Source organism: Apteryx mantelli, chromosome 6 (genome assembly GCF_036417845.1).
Source record: "Apteryx mantelli isolate bAptMan1 chromosome 6, bAptMan1.hap1, whole genome shotgun sequence".
NCBI classification, from domain to species: Eukaryota; Metazoa; Chordata; class Aves; order Apterygiformes; family Apterygidae; genus Apteryx; species Apteryx mantelli.
This window is the reverse complement of record NC_089983.1, coordinates 10,040,829-10,056,906: the sequence shown is the minus strand read 5'-3', so window position 1 is coordinate 10,056,906 and position 16,078 is coordinate 10,040,829. Positions and strand designations below refer to the sequence as shown.

Here is a 16,078-nt window from a genome sequence, read left to right as displayed (position 1 = left end):
TTCCCTTTATACTTCTATTTTCTGAAATAGTGGCAATAAAAGCTAAACATGTAGTAGCCGTAAAAAATTTGAAGAAAACTATTACAATTTGGTGATGGACCTTTAATCACTGACCTCTTATTTTTCAAATCTGTTTAGTAATCATTGAGAAATATAGTTTTAATAGCCACAGCAGAAGAAACAAAACACTAGTTACGTGCAGCAGCTTTCTAACTTAAACACTATCCTTTTTATAGTTGACAAATCATTTCTGTGAAGTTAACTAGTGCAAATAAGAGCTCTAGTACAAAAAGGTATCAACTATTGGAGATACAGTTCTATATTTACAGTACTGCTACTTTCTAGTTTCTTCACAGTACAGGCAATGGCTGTATGGAGACTTGCCCTGGCAGACCCTTAAAGCTGACATTGTCAGCTAAAAATTTGCTGTTAGCACCAGTTCAGAAACTGTCTGAACAGTTGCATGAGCACAGTAGCCTTGAATGTGAAGTCTGAACAGCTTTACATTGGCTCTTTTAGTTAATCTGACTTTTACTGCCTATTACATATTATCTTCATGTTTATTAAGAAAAAAAACAACTCTGTCACTTAAAGCTGAATAAGGAGGATTTATATGGCCACAACCTCTGTCAGTGATTTTTATGGTTTTTTTATTAGCAAGCTAAGCAAGATGTAGTATGCAATAAAAATTCCATTGTGTTCTCCTGCTATTGCTTTCAACTTCCCTTCCTTAAATTTCAGATGTTTGTAAAATAATTGTAGTGAGGACTAAAATAGTAAAACAGAGTGTAAACATGTTGTACTACAGATACTGTATTACTGGAAAATTTGAAATTGAGTTGTTTTGGTATTAAGAATCATAGCTACCATTGGCTACTGAATGTTGCAGGGATGGCGTTCTATTCAGTGGAGGCACTGAGTATCTTGTATGTTCAGATTTTTTTCTGCACACTGCTGCTAATCAGATACATTCCTTCAATTACAGGAAACATAAAGGTGGAATAATATTGAGTTACTGTATTTTATATTAATTTTGTCACTCTTGCAGCAAAACACTTAATTCTGTAGTTCCCTGCTTAATATTTGGTAGCTTTTGAAGAAAGCTTATTTCCCTTGCACAAAAACTCATCTATTTACCTTTGAGGACAGAGTGCAGTATCAGAGTTTTCATCATGGGAAATATGAACTGATTTGAATCTTTTTTTAAAATTTACTTTGAACCTTAAATAAGCAGTGTTTGTCAACTTGTCGTCTTAATGGTCATTATTCAGATCTTTTACTAAGAATTTTCTGATTCTTGTAAAAACTAAACGCTGAGGAAAAATGAAGTAGAATTTGGAAATCCCATAGTTTGTTTCCTTAAGTGTTTTAGCCAACTTAAGAGCATACTTTATTTTTGATAGTATCATGACTAAAATTCATTTGTTATGAGCAATTGTAGCCAAGATTATTTTCATTCTTTGATTTATAAGTTTGTATTTTATAAGTACTAATGCTTATTCCCATGGTTTGACTGTGTAGTTCATGGTAATCCTAGCTCTTGAAAGCTGTGATAGTTTAGGCAGAAATTGAGATGCAGTGTAAAGCTAAAGCTCTAGTCTGAAAACCATTTAAAACTGCATACTTAAGGAGTTTCTGAGAAGGTCTACTGATTTCTGTGGCACTGCTTTGATACTTAAGAATTGAAATATGGAGATGTTAATACTGAAATTTGTTTTATCCAAAGGAAAAGAGAAATGCATAATATATCCTCTATAATATAAACACAATAGTTTTTAGAAAAAAAAAGCAAACAGTTCTTAACAGTTTTTTCCCCTCTTTTAACTTGATGAAAAAGATAATTTCAATGGTATAGGAGAGTAGCTTCACTGATTAGCACAGTACTTTTCGAAGTACAGAAATGAATAGTTATTCTTCATTTCGAGTGAGAATGAAAAATAGAATATTGCCTTAAAAATATTTAAGCAATGATACAAGCCAGAATATTTTGGGTGAGACTTATACATACGTATACAGGAGCTATGCCCCAAGAAAAATTTTGTTTTCATGGCTTTTCTCATTTCATATTTTGAAATACCTACAATTTGCTTTAAAGTGAATATATGGATACCTCAGGAGGTGTAACTGTGATTGTGACTCTTGCATATGTCACTGACTGCAAATTAGAAGGAGCTGTATAATTTTCAAAGCAGAACTACTAATGATGCAGAGTTGTTGATGTATTTTTCCAGGGAGAAATAATTTCTTCTCCTCTTCCCTCACCAAGGGACTTTGAATCACAAACTTACTGCCTGATGATCTTTTCTCAAGTTAAGTTTGCATTTTTTTGGAAATAAGGTAACAAGGCTTGGTTTTGCTGGCAATTGCATAGTGAAGCCAACTCTTGAAGACTTGCATTTTTAACATCCGAGTAAAGAGAAACCTAGAGTTATGTAATGATGCAGACAAGGCTGAGCTGTGATTTCAGTAAACTGATTTGAGTGTTATCTGCTTTGTATTAAACCATGTTACATTTTTCTCAGCTGTGGGATGATTTAGATCAGTTCTGCTTATGTATTCATTGCCTTTTGTATGTTTTCACAAATGAGAATCTCTGTCTTCCTTGAGGAAAATGAAGGCTGCAGATTTGCCCTAAAGAGCACTGCTACTGGGAGCAAAAAGGCAGTCTTTCTATAAAAATTCAGGACAGGAAAGACAGAAGCTTTTTAGGAGCTTTAATGTTGTCTTAATTAGATAACCATTCCCATGAAGACAAGATTCATATCTTAGGGAGAATTAAAGCAATGGTCTGAGACCCAGAAGATAAGTATTTAGTTTACAGGCTCTCTTAGAGAATTTCAGCTTGATCTGTGGTAAATCACTAAATCTTCATGTGGCATATGACTGTATTCAGGTTTTTATCTGGAAAATACATATGTACATATATATTCCTTTTCTGTTGTGATGTATTTTTGTATATTAACCTGTGAGGTCCTAGAGCAGGGAATGTTTCCATGAGTTCATGCAATCTTGGTTTGCATAGGGCTCCCTGGGTAAATCATTAGAATGACTAATGGATAAAGGAGGATCTCCCATTTGAACATCTTCCTTGTGCCTGTGAAACAAATGGAGATAATGATACTCACTCCCTTCTGTTAGTGTTTTGAGAGCTATGGAAACACTGCGTGTGAATGGAGTGAGGGTCAGGGCTAACTTCCTGTAACTGGCTGGCTCTGTTTCACCTGTAACTTTGGATAATAATGATAGTGTAGTTTCTAAATGATAGTCTGGGCCTATGCGATGCACCACTTGCTTTTACCACCCTCGGTGGCTGAGGATGTGTGTTCAGAATGGTTATGGTTCACAGGGTTCCTTTTTAGGGTGCTGTTTTGGATTTAATGTTCCTTGCCTTTGATGGTAAAGTAATAGGATGTTTAATTTCCCAGGCAGGCAGTGTGTTACTTTTTCTCTTACATCAGTATAAAAGAGAAGCTGAAAGCATTTCCATGTTCATTGTAGTACAAATGTCCAGTACACTGCAGATACAAGAATGAATGAAAACCTATATATCACTTTGGCTCCTTAGTGCTCAGTACATGCATTTCTTGAGTTTTGGCATGCACGTTCCCCTTGCTGATGGATTCTTTGCCATCAATGTGTTTTGTTAGTATGTTTAACAAAGCCTTGTTATGCAAGATTTCAACTTGTATAATGGATTCTCTGCTGCCCTCTGGGTTTAGTGACTGAAAATATTAGAATTAAGATTAAACAAGGACACTTCTTTCATTGCCAAAATTTGCTGGGGGGCTAACTTCATAGTTGCATTCTCTGTATCATGGAAAGTTTGGATAAAGATGCATTTATTTTTCAGTGATAAATATTTATAACTGGGAAAACTTGGCTTTACATATTGATCTCCAGTTTCATAGGTAGCATGTTTGTGCTCCTTTTGAGGAACTCGGAAGCTATGTACTCAGCTATGCCTTATATAAACTGAAGCTCTGATTACTGTCAATACACTAAAAATATATTCTGGAAATACTTTGAGAAACCTCCTTGAAATGGTATTGGTTATAAACTCTGTGGAGACTTTCTCAGCCAAGAAATGACCTCAGCAACCAACTTGATATGTTTAAAATGTGACTTTTACCTCATGTATTGGGGAACTAGTGAAATCAGCATTTCACCTGGCCATGGCAAATGCTACCAGAGTTGATGCCATCCAAACCCTGCAGTATGAATCGTAGGTGTGAATTTTCTCCACAACTAAGGCTGAATCTCAGTTTCTAGTAAAATAAAGGATTATCACACCAGAAGGGGTCAAAACTGTTATTTCAGAAATGTGTTCAGAAGACTTCATTGCACTGTTGGTGACAAAAATGAGAAAAATTTAGTGTTTTAAAGACTTGCATTTTGTGAACAGTGATAGAAATACTAATATTTTTGTTATCTTTTTACTATATGATCTGTGAAATTTACTGCAATAATTTAATGAGTTATTTCCTGAAATACTATATAGTTTTTCTACTGAAAAAATGCAGGATTTTTTTAGTTATTTCTATTCAGAGAACCTAGGTTTAGGCTTCCTAGAATTGCTCTGCTCTGAAATGAGTAAGTCTCAGTATGCTTAGTAATTGTTTTAGTTCCAGGAGGTCAATGAGAAATAGTTTACAAAAAATACTGATTCCTATGCTTTTCATTACATCATAATTTAAGATATACAAATTTAGTAACCTGCATTTTATAATAGTTTGTAATACTTGAAAGGTAAAAAAAGAATTTGTAAGACAAGGAGCATATTAAACTTCTAAGATTTACATGGAGAAGGTGACATGGATTAGCATTATACTGACTTTCAGATAACCTCTTTACTCTTTAGCCTGTGTGTAATAAATACTGCAGATTCATTTTAATCACTCCCAAATTTGGAAAGCATACAGATTTTTTTGGGGAAATGGCTTCAGAAATCTGCAGGTACATTATGCCTAGAACCCAGTTTGTGCTGTCTGCTTAGTGTAAATATATACCAAGAAACCTGACATTATACTTCTACAAAAATGTGTAATTTCTCCAAAAATCTTCTTATCCATGAGGTGGAAGAACTTTTAATTCAGTTAATTATCTTCTCTGTCTTTCAAAGAGAATTTAAAGAACTTAGGTGTTAATGTGAATATTATTTCTGAATAATATTTCTACTTCTACTTTTAAAACATTTACAACCCACTCTTACAAGAAGAACTCAGAGGTGGAAATTCAAATTAAGTCTTTTGCAGATATGGATAGTGTTTATAGGGATTTGAAAAATTCCAATAAATTTACTTCTAAATCCCTTTGATTTTTCAGATGGGTGTTAAGAACCTAATATGCTGGAGCATTCTTGCAAATCCTGCTAGACTTCTGTTTGCTGCTTATGGCACTGTTAATTTGTCTGGCACTGTTACTTTGTCTCACACCATATTTAAGGAAATACAGAAAACTTTATTTAGACAGACTCGTAATGCATGTAAAATGGATGGTTCAAGATATAGGTGCTTCGTTAGCATCTTGTGGCCTTGTTAACACCTGAGCTCAAGGCAACAGAGGATGATTTTGATAGCTGCTCTCCATGATTCCCAGCCTCTGGCTTCCTCTCAGTCAAAAAGACAGCAATGTCCTGGGGTAATCACCATTCTAGGTCCCTAGTATTCCAAGAAAAGTGAGCCTGGTGTTCCAGGAATGTAATATCTGAGTGTCATTAAGGCCCTTGGAAGCTAAAGTTTTACATGTTTATAAAAGCTTACAAAATAGGAAATAATATTGAGAAGTTTTTCTGCAAAAAACACTAAGTGGCTTCTTAGCCTCAAAGATGAAATGTAAACATAGTTTAGACATAACAAAACTTACATAAATGCCTAAGATGAAATATGAGACAATATCTACAGTTTCTATCAGGCCCAGTCTTACTCTTTCATAATCAAGCAAAAAGGAAACACTAGACTTTTGACTGTTTTTATTAATCTACATATGTGATTGTTGCCATAGTCCACTGAAAATCATCTTCCTGGTCTTGTCTGTAACAGATGCATTTGTGCTGATCATTAAGTCACTAGCTAATATTTATAGTGATTTTGATAATTCGTTAAGAAACTCAAGTCAGGATAATAGCGTCTGTGTAGAATGTATAGTTTAGAGAGGTTCTGAAAAAGGAGACAAAATGACATTCTCTTGATAGTCCGTAATTTTGAAATTTGCTGTATGCTCATTCCTTCAAACTAGCTGAATGGCTACCATCAAGTGCAAACAAATTATGAGGGGGGAAAAAAAAAGTGGATACCCCTGCTGCGTGTATACATTTTCAGATTAAAATACATTGATTTTATTCCAGTCTTAATTTTAGTGGTTGATGTGCATTTTAAAGAATACAGTAATTTCAGTCTTGTGAAGCTTCTCACAGCAGGATATCCTGAAAATGTTGTAAACGTGAATGATCAGCTATGTCTTTTAAATGCTGTATAGTCTTTATAAGTGGTTTTGTAATGACTAGTGTAGTCCTTAAAATATATTGTGTACAGTTGCCTTCCTTACATTCTTAAATGACAATCTATTTTTAATAAATCCCTTTAGCTTGGTTAATTATAGTTGGTAAGAAGTCTCCTAATCTTCTGGTTGATCTTAGAAAATATTTTAGACCACACTAATCTTACAGCCTCCCTTTTGATTAAATATATGTGTATGTATTTTGGCTTTTTATCAGCATTATGCTAGCAAACATGCAGAATTCTGTTAAAGAATACAGATCTGCCTCTCTGTGTAAATTAGAGCTTACATATTTTCCTTTAACATCATGGAAAATTGTGATAGAAACTTCAGCCTGCACAAGGAATCTCGCAGAAGGAAGCTGATATAAGCCTCCATTCCCAGTTCTAGTCCAGTTTTTTTCTGTGACGACTATGCCATTTATCTTATCCAGCTCTTTCCTTGAGGCTCGTTGCAACTGTGAAGCTTCTTTCTCTACAACTCAGCCCCCTGTTGTGGTACAGCTTCTCTTCACTGCCTGATAGAACTGGAAGCTTTCCTGTCTGTCCTCAGCTTCTGAAGTTGCAGGTCAGGGTAGTTCATCCCTGATGCCACTTAATCTGGTGCCTTCTGCCTCCTTGTACTAGGCAAATGCAAGTCATCTGTGGTCCCTACAGAGACTTTTTCAGCTTTTCTAAAAATTCTACTGGGAGAGTTTGTAAGACTAGCACAGTTTCAAAGATATTCTCAACATAATATTTATTGATCATGCTTGTTTAATTCCCCATTTGGGACTCATGGCCAGCTGTACATAGGTGATAGCACGTGGATGTGTGCAGTCATACCATCGGATTGTATACTCTCTCTACTGCTCCTGATTGAATGGTACAGTGACCTGTGATATGTCAGAGGCTTACTTTATGTCCAGTACTAAAAGCGTATGCATTTAACTCTGTCAGTTTAGCTCTGTCACCCAGTTCAGCAGGGAAAGATTCCTCTGTCTGGAGTATTCATTCAAGTTATTGCAGAGCACATGTTTAGCTCTAAACAACTTGATGCTCAAATGCAGTTAAGGTCATCACATGCAGACAGTGACAGAAAATATTCTAACTACCACTCTATATTGAGAAGATTATATATCAGTAAGTAAGATCAACTCTCCAGCAGAGCTGATCTCTCAAATTTGGGTTATGAGCCTTGAACACTCCTGTATGTGATTTATCTCCCTAAAGTCCTGAAAAGATGGTTAATTCTAGCTGATTGTGAATGACAAGTGCAGATGATGCCCAAATAGCCATCTGAAAGTACTCTGAAGTCTGGTTCTTTGTGCTGAACATCAGTATGAAGGACTAGTCTCTCTAACTGAAGACAGGTTTCTTTCTGGGGTCCTGGTTGCCTGTTTTGGAAAGCTGGTGTGTGTGTTTGCTCCTCTCCTATTGGGAATCCTTCTCATGCTGTGATCCTTTCTGCCCCTTACCTGGCAGAGCCAAATCTGGCTTCAGAAAACGTGCTCTTCCTGGTGAAGAGCCTGAAAACTTGGTCCGCTCATGTCTGACTCAAGGTCAATTTGAGAAGGTTTATCACTGAAACCTAAGCCACCTCCATCTGATGGCACGAATGCTGAATATCAGGTCTGCAGTAAGGGAGTCCTTGATCAATAGCAAGAATGACTCCATTGTGTCCAAGGAACCAAATTTCCTGCTTCTGATTGTGGGTGTACTCCAGCAATAATTCTGTAGGTCTTATTCATTTAGGCTAACTGCTGGAGCTGAAGAATGCTGGGCTAACAGCTCAGGGTGTATCTTACCATTTTGCTTTAGTGCTCAGTATTTTAGTATTCCTATGCCTGCTCAGTATGTATCTGAAGGGTTTGGATCTTTCTAGGAGCCCAGTCCTACAGTGGATTGTAAGGATTATCCATGAATCTTTACAGACCCATCTACTTCAATCACTGTCTGATTTTTGCCTTCCATTATCCATTGATGAGGATGTTTTTTCTAATGATTGTCACTTCCACCAGAAGAGATAAGTAGTTTTAAGATGTCTTATTTTGCGTGGAAAAATTTATCCTCAGAGTTCATTCTGAATTCAGGTCTAATGTAAAATTAGTTTCATCAAAATCTCAAAACTAGCTTTCCAATTTTTCCTCAAAGTCACAGATTTCCAGGACAGACCTCCTTGTACATCCTGAATGATGGACCTGCTTTGTCCTTTAATTTTGTTTGGGTCTTTAACTGCTTGAAAAGAGAGGCAGATTTGAGGAAGATGCTATCTCAGTGGATTGCTTTCTTGGAGAGACTGTTAAAAAGCTGCAAATGTGGAACTACCTATCAGAGTAGTTCAGCTGGTGATGCTGCTCAGCAGCATTACTTGGCAAATGTCTCCTCTGGACTGTGACCTGGAGTTCCAGTCCTGTGTCTAGCCAGAGTTACTGTCTTGATGAATTTTATTAGGATGGTGCTACTTGTCTGAAACTTGTCCTTCAGTCTTTATTCAAGTAGAGAAAAGAAGCTCCTTACCCAAGTAATGGTGCTCTGTGGGAGATGTTGCTTGGAGTTACTCACGGTATAGGTCTACATATATGCATGCATTCAAAGGAGAAAAAAAATTATTTACTTGCATCCCCTCTCCTTTTCCTTGTATCATTTATATGTACATACACAGTCCTCTCCTCTCTTTCTGTTGCCATGATTTTTCTATTTAGAATCATAATGGAAATTGCTTAATTTGACTGATAGGGACTATTCAGCGATTACACCGCACGCCTTGCTGCGTGAAGCTTGACAGTGCTACTGAACTTATTCTGTTGTTCTAAATTTGTCTAAAGGAGTTTTTCTGGCTGCTGGTTGAGAAAAAGATTTCTAAAAGTAAACCTTTTTGACCATGAGATGGTACAGTGCAGGATAGATAATTGCATCTTAATTTGGTAGTTTTAAACTTTCTGTTAAACAATTTCTTTTCCTGTTCGAAGAAAAATAATTCATTTACAAGAAACTTAATTGATATTAACTTTTGACTGTCTTCCAACAAATACTTACGACAGAGATTGTTCTGAACTTAATATAGGGGATTTTATACTAATGACTTAACAGCCTTCATTTTTCAGCATCATATTGTATTCCAGTAGTAGGTATGTAAATGACTTTTATTATAAAAGCATCAGGCCAACTTTTTGTTACTTATATCCACAAAGTTGCAGAAACTTTGTTATGAGTGTAAATAACAGCAGAATTTGTTTTGTCATTTTTGAATGTGTCTCAGTATCCAGTGTAGAGTTGCTTCTTTCCCAGTGCTGCTGTGTTGAACAACATAGCTGTTTTTTTCTGTTTTGGGGGGAAGAAGAGGTTTTGATGACATAAACAATGACTATATATTGGGTTGCAGATGATTAATACTGACCATGAATCTCTTTCTAGAGCAATGCTATATTGACCTAGCCATTCAGAGGTAACCCAAATGAATGTAGTTTTAGAAGAATAAATTGACAAGTCTCGTAATATTCAGTTGTCCACTACAGGCCCCAGTCTTCCAAATATGCTTGTACTTAGCTTTCACTGTTGTCCTGGTTTTACACATCATGATACACAGTGATTTAAAACACTGAAAATTGAACAGTGGGGAAAATCATGAGGAAAGACAAGATTGTGCTTTTAAAATAGTAACACAGTAAGTAGTACACTGCATGAACTTATGCAGCATTTCTGAGAATTAATCACTTATTTTATCTTTTTTTTCCCCAGGATTCGGAGTTCCCTGTAGATAATCAAGTGAAGCCATACCTTGCTTGTGCCAAAGAATATACTCAGCCCCTGAAATCTGGAGTATATAGATTGAGCAACACTTTAAAAGCACACGACTTAGCAGTGAGCTGGTAGGAGCTATTAACAGTACATAATAAATTTATTGTTATATACATGTTGTTTTATTTTTCAGCAGGTTATTGGGATGCTTTTGCTTTAAGTACCCTTCCAATAAACTACTGGCAGCAGTCAGAGGGACACTCTGAAGAATGTGAAAGTGGAAAAAATGATCACAAAATATAGTGGGAGCATAAATACAGTAAACACTCAGGCAGAGCTGTTTAGGGATTTTGAGATTCATCTTTTATGTAATGACGGTGGGATTTGGTTAGTACATATAAAAATGGAATCCAGAGATGACTACAAACTCAGGTTCCAGGATACTGAATTATAATGCTGAACATTTTTGCAATTTGTATTTGATTGCAGTTTATTCCCTTGGGTCAAAAATCAGAAGGGTTTAAATTTAGATTAGCTTAAGTGTGCAATAGTCTGTAAGCAGTGACATTTCAGAACTTGCTAGCTGCAGGCTGGGGAAGAATAAACAAAAATCTTTAAAAATGCATTAAAGCTAGTTGCAAAGTTCAGATGTTTCTGACAAATTGTCTAGGTATGAATATCTTTTATATTCATTCAAAAGAATTAGATTTATTTTTCCCATTCAAGTAAGTTTTATGTAGCTTGATGCTGTTCATATTGTACTCAGAGTGCAAGTAGATTACATCTGAAAGTATTTCCTGTATTTGTACACTTAATTTCACTAGCTTACATTTCTTGAATTCAACAAGAAATTAATCCGATGTAGTTATTTTTTAAAAGTCTAAAAGCTTGGACAAATTGGTTCCTGTGTTGGCTAAGCTTGAAAATTCACTGAGTGGTCAAAAAACTAGTGTTGTGAAGAAATATCCAAACCATATAAACAGCACGTGAAATCAGAGCAAAGCAAAGTGTTGGTACAAATTCAGAAATGCTTTTTGGGAGTGGGTGCAGGGGAACTCTTATCTGAGAGACAGAAACAATGTTTACTCAATGTTAGTGGAAGATTTTTTTTAAAGGTGGTTGCCCATATTTTGTATTAAATATTCACTGTACTGCTTTGAGTTTTAGTGTAGGTTGGCAGGCTTTTGCTTAGTTACTCAAATACTTTATTCTGTTTTTTGGTCTGGCTAATCTGTAACCTATACTTGTAAAGTAATATTTTTAATAATTTTCCCCTATATTGCATGGTCATATTGGTCCAGTCAGGAGAGAAAGCTTGTGACTGGCAACTGTGTTGCTACTCTGAGGAGCCTGGAGTAAATCCACCCCAAATTTTAGTGGACTGTAGTGTTCTCAAGAACACTAGGCATGCGAAAGGTGCGTTGACACAAGTTTCAGTCTGGAGGAGGAGGAAGAAAATGCTTCTGAGCTTAGCAAGATTTTTCAGGTGGGTCAGGTGGAATAGTCATCAAAGTGTAATCTTCACAGGTTACCTTATCGCAAGATTTATGTGCATGATAGGCTAGGGAGAGCAAGTCCAGAGTAATAATTTTTATGTTAATGATTGCTTTGATAAAAGTTTGCTTTTATCTGCAATAGAAAGCTAGGTTTGTGGTGCAAACTATTTTTGAATGTTAAAATATATAATTGCAAATAGTGACTACTTTGAAGGCTAGTCAAGAAAGAACATGTCTATGTAAATTTTACAGTTATCTTACACTTGACCAAGAACAAATTATATACCATACATGTTCATGTAATAATATTCCTTGTCTTTTTTTTGAATATTTTTCTTAATCTTGCTCAAAGTGTTATTCTAGATCTTTATATCTAGTGCTCTTAGTTATTGCTAGGAGAGATACACTCATGTGTTGGAAATTCTAAGTACTTCCTACAGTTAATAAATAGATAACACACCTTAAGGATATAATGCCACTTGAGAAAGCAATTTACTAGAATAAAAATAAATTGGATGTCTTTAAACTTATTTGGAAACACTTTAGAACTTGCTTGGAGAAACAGCAACTTAAATGAAAAAACAAAGCAGGGAGGATGTGTATTTAATTTCATATACTGGCAATACGCTGTTGAATTTTGTGTAAAGATAATGCTTTAAAGAAACTGAGTGCCTGGAATGGTTATTTAAAAACATTTAAAAGCATGTAAAGAGAAAGAAATGAATTTTAAAGATTTCTTGTAAAAAAATTTATACACTACAAACTGTAGATTGTAATTGAACTTTTTATTCCCTTAAACTCTGTGAACACGTTGGATCCCATTTTCTATGTGTTTAACTGGGTTTGAAAAACAGCATTTGAAACTTCTAGCCATTTTGATTAACAAGTGATTTTTCCAAGCTGGATACCACTATTTGATATCAATCTTTTTAAGTGATTGAAGAGAAAGGCTGCTGGCTTTCTCTTGTTAATGGTTAATGCCACATTTTAGCCTGGCTTGCTAAAGGAGTACCAGTGGTGCAGCTGTGGCCTAGGTCTTTTGCTGACAGTCTGTCTCCTGCAGTAATTTCACACTGCCTTGCCTGATTTCAATCAAATCTGATAATCAAATACAAGGCTCAGAAGTGTGAAGCTCCTGCAGGTTTCAAGAAAACCCGTCTCCGTGTAGTAGAGGGGGATGCGTTTAGTACCCTAAGACACTGGCTGCAGTGGCCGAGGATTCAAAGAGGGGGGAGAAGTTGCGAATACCCTATTTTGGGGGAAAGCTTCAAATGGAGCTCACAACTTCTTAGATGCTGTCAAATCCAACCAGCTTGGATTAGTGTTGCGAAGCTTGGATTATCAATTCTGGCTTGACACAGCAGCTGTGCAGTCCTGAAGCTGGCTTTCTTTGGAAGTCCAAAATGTTAAGTGCATAAATTGAGATTTTCAGGGAAGGATGACTTAGATTAACTCTCTGTATAGGGAATTAAATAAAAATGGCCACATTTAAAGAAATGCTGAATTTCTACTAATTTTATTTAAAATAATTATATTTGTTTGGTTTCTGTTTCTAAACAGAAGGTGGAAATCAGTAGCCACTAGATGAGAATTAGTTATTTCTTGTAGTTTATAGGGTTGAAGGAAAACGTCCACTGACTTAGCAGATGACCCAGTTTGCGTTTTTATGGTTTAGTTGTTTCTCCCCAGAACCAGTGTCTAATGAAGAGAGACTAGGATCTGCTTTGTATATTACTAGGATCCTTTATGTATCTTGGGAAATTGCAGCACCTGCAAATCCAAATTTTGCTGTTAAATGCCTTAAAGCTGATGTAGATTACTTCTTTTGACTTTCATCAGTATTCAGTGAAACTTGTGTGTGGAGAAAAATCCCTTGAGAAGCCATGTTTGTTTTCTGTCAAACTGAATATATTTCCCACTCTCCAGATCTTCGCATAGGTTCTCTTCCCCTTCTGCATTAAGTTTGCATTTCTCCAGCGTCCTTGTAAATGTCCTAGTAAATCTTTCCCTGGCTACAAGAAACACTAAGATCTGTTAAATGCCTAAATGATCTTCCCAACCTTGTTTCCTTACTGTTGCGCTCTCCTCACCTGCTGTCTGGCTGCATCCTTCCTGCAACCCCAAGGGCTTTGTATGGCTTTCCGTGGAAGGTACTTCTGCAGTCACCATATGCAATACTACATCTGTCATGGTTTATAGCATCTTCACTTGGGAAAAGATGCCTGTGTAAACATTATTCAGTGCATTTTTAATGGTTAATGTAATGTTGGATAGGAAAGCATCACATCTATTATTTTGGAGAGACACTTATCTGAGATGCAGCTGAAAAAATTAGAAATAATGGCTTGAGAAGATAAGATTACTGTAATACTATATTTATCAATGTAAATTAATGTTTTGTAGTTTAAAAAAAGGCCTCTTGTTTAAATCACAACACAAATTTTCTGATCCGAGTAAACATTGGATGCTTGCAGTTTACTTGCACCTATTTTTGTCTCTTAAATAGAATGATAAATGAAGGCTCTGTCATATTTTCTTGCTTTTTTCTTAATTTTTTTAAGATGTCTTGTCCCCTCCTCCACTCCCGCACATCGCATACATAGGTTACAATTCTCCATTCAAAGCTTATTTGATGTTTAGCGTATATAGTAACTATTTTAGAAATTAGTTTTGACTGTGGGTGGAAATATAATGCCTAATATTTTAAATTTATGCTTTACATAGTATATCTGCATAAATAGAAATTGTATCGTATATTGTTCTTGTTTACATGTAATGCGATGTTCCCAAATCCTTTATCCTTGTTTGATATTTTGTAGAAGAAAAAGTTAGAAAATCCAAATGCTATGCCTAGGCACAGTAAAAATATGAAGCTGGAGATAATGAAAAGCAAATACAAAATGTTTAGTGATTATCTAGGCTTTCCTGATGGGCTCCATAAAGGATATTTTTTCTATAAGGATTAACTCATTATTATATCTTATTATACTAGTTTTCTCCATTTTTTTTATCAGTGGATTCCAGAAAATATTTTTTTAAAACTTATCTCCTTGGGAACCATGCAAATTGACTTGCAGCATGAAATGCAAAGGTGATTATACGAGCCTGTTATTCACAAACTGAAATTAAGGTTACGGTCTTGTAGTGCCTTGTGCAAAGTTAAGGAGATAAGGCAGAATAGCAAGTCTTGCTAGATGCTGTACCCTTTGTCTCTTCGGCTGCTCCTCCACTGCTCATCTCCTCCTCCACACGTGCCTGCATACGTGCTGGTACACGCTGGTGCACGTGCACATGCTCGCGGAGTAGTGACCTTTGCAGGGAAAGAGACGGCTTTGCGGGTGTTGATATGAGGAGCTGCTTTTGAAGTAGCTTATAGTCGTAGGTGTGCTGTCAAACGAGGTGGCAGTAATCTGCATCGTCTCTTCAGAGATTCAGGCTTTCCATTCATAGCGCGGAGGCTGTGAGCCAGAGGAGTTTTGCGGCAGCAGGCAGAGCTGTGCATGCTCTGGTGTCAGCCAAACTGTGATATCTGGGCTGTATTCTCAGTTGTGTTTTCTTTTAGGCATACCTTCCAGTTTTCAGTTTCATTCCCAAACTTTAGTTTTCATAAAGGTGTTTATGAGAAGGACAGGCTGTTAAGGTTGTGTTGTGTATGGAGACAGTAACAGAAGTAGTACAGATTAAGTTTCAAGCAAACTTCTTGATGATTTTTCTCTGCTGCACCTCCCATTTGGAAAGATCTCCGTGTTAACGTCTCAATGCGACTCTCTCAGTCTTTCTTGTTGCTCTTTGATATTCTTTGTTATTGCAATGCCTATGTAGCCCTGGTGAGGGTTAGCGTGATGGTTTGTTGAGGCTGCGGCCTGTCACACTGATGAATGCTGTCTCCCTTTTTCCTCTGTTCTGCCCATTTGTTTCCATCTCTGTGTTGTCTCTCAGATGAAGTAATGTCGTTTTGTTCTGTCTGTGCAATGCCAAGCAAAACAGGCTCTGTGTGCCAAGAGGTGATCAGGCACATGAATCGTATTGTGTCCTCATATAACAAAAGCTAGAAAATAGGCTTCAAAGTCCAAAATTCATGTGGTGAGATTTCCTCCCAGTACTTCTGTCAGAGAGCAGAAATTTGGAGAGGTAGAAAAATCTGTAATCATTCATTCATTTTTTATTTAAGCCCTCTTTTTCTTCTAGCCTCCCTGAAGTATTAGAAAAGATTTTTTTTTTATTAAAGTGCACTTTTCCATTGGCAGTAAAACAGGCTTTAATTGTGCCATCATGTACTGATTCCTTGCATAAGTCCACACTGTGAACTGGAGATTAACGCTAGCAAGATAGGCTACTCCTTAGTCTTCGTCTGGAAGTTATACCTGT

General features: G+C 36.3%; 1 protein-coding gene across 4 annotated transcripts in view; it reads left to right on the top strand.

The window, feature by feature from the left end:
- SPAG16 (sperm associated antigen 16) overlaps window positions 1–16,078 on the top strand; it is a 423,943-nt gene that overhangs the window by 61,518 nt on the left and 346,347 nt on the right. For all 4 annotated transcript variants that reach the window (XM_067298501.1, XM_067298500.1, XM_067298499.1 and 1 more), the window contains one exon: window positions 10,215–10,345. In XM_067298501.1, coding sequence (XP_067154602.1) covers window positions 10,215–10,345 — 131 coding nt within the window. The remainder of the gene's footprint in view (window positions 1–10,214; window positions 10,346–16,078) is intronic.